Source organism: Ceratina calcarata, unplaced genomic scaffold, assembly GCF_001652005.2.
Source record: "Ceratina calcarata isolate Rehan_Ccalc_2016 unplaced genomic scaffold, ASM165200v1 scaffold134.2, whole genome shotgun sequence".
NCBI lineage: Eukaryota > Metazoa > Arthropoda > Insecta > Hymenoptera > Apidae > Ceratina > Ceratina calcarata.
Window position 1 is genome coordinate 1 of NW_017134473.1, and position 758 is coordinate 758.

The 758-nt window shown below is 41.7% G+C and overlaps 1 protein-coding gene across 1 annotated transcript; it reads left to right on the top strand.

Moving 5' to 3' along the window:
* Nucleotides 1-38: 38 nt before the first annotated feature.
* On the top strand, nucleotides 39-752 carry LOC108629483 (transmembrane protein 242). The gene is made up of 2 exons (XM_018032190.2): nucleotides 39-251; nucleotides 307-752. Exons 1-2 carry the CDS (start codon nucleotides 209-211, stop codon nucleotides 681-683), a joined length of 420 nt encoding a protein of 139 aa, XP_017887679.1. The 5' UTR covers nucleotides 39-208; the 3' UTR covers nucleotides 684-752.
* Nucleotides 753-758: the final 6 nt, after the last annotated feature.

The window sequence follows — 758 nt, forward strand, 5'->3', positions numbered from 1 at the left end:
CGAGCAATCATATCTGATACCAGAATACCAGACATGATCTATGGTTCATGCTGGGAAATGATCAGGAAATAAACAGCATGTCGGTGTCTTGAATAGTTTAATCGGGTTATCTTCGAATTTATCGAAGAACCCTTTAATTATCTTCACTCTAGTAGTATATGCTCGTTATAATAATAATTAGAGAACGATATAATGTGAAATAATAGACATGACAGACCCGGAGGCGAAAAAGAAGAAGGAGAGGTTATACGGTAAATAACAATAAATTTCCAAGTCCAGAAGTCCAATTATAAATTTATTTTTCAGGAACTCTGTTCCTGGGAAGCATAGCAGGAGCGTCAGGTCTGATCGGCTTCTCCAGTGCGCTCGCAGCAGCTAAAAAACGTGACACGAAGGGTTTTGACGCTGGAGTCATGGGAGGAAAAGGCTTACACGAATCTGGAGTCGCTCTTGCGACCAGAGCTTTGTTCTGGGGCTCCGCCTGGGCCATCGGTGGCTGCGGTATACTTTTCTATGGAATCTGGAAGCTATCCGGTGCTAAAACTGCCGAGGAATTCAGAATGAAAGTCGGAAATCTCTTACCACGAATACCGAAGAACGATCCTCCTCAGAGTCGAACCGAATTCGAGAATCTGACGGATTTGTTAAAGTACGTCTCCGAAGAATGGGGCAAAGAGAAATGAGCGAAGACTTACTTTGATACAAAAAAGCAAAGAAATAAATAGAAGAGTGCTTTTCTTTTTTACAGTGATTCAATT

Bases quoted from the DNA above. Each gene is read 5' to 3' on its own strand.
- LOC108629483 (XM_018032190.2), top strand. From the start codon at position 209: ATGACAGACCCGGAGGCGAAAAAGAAGAAGGAGAGGTTATACG. The intron at 252-306 runs GTAAATAACAAT...TTTATTTTTCAG, and splicing joins GAAGAAGGAGAGGTTATACG to GAACTCTGTTCCTGGGAAGC.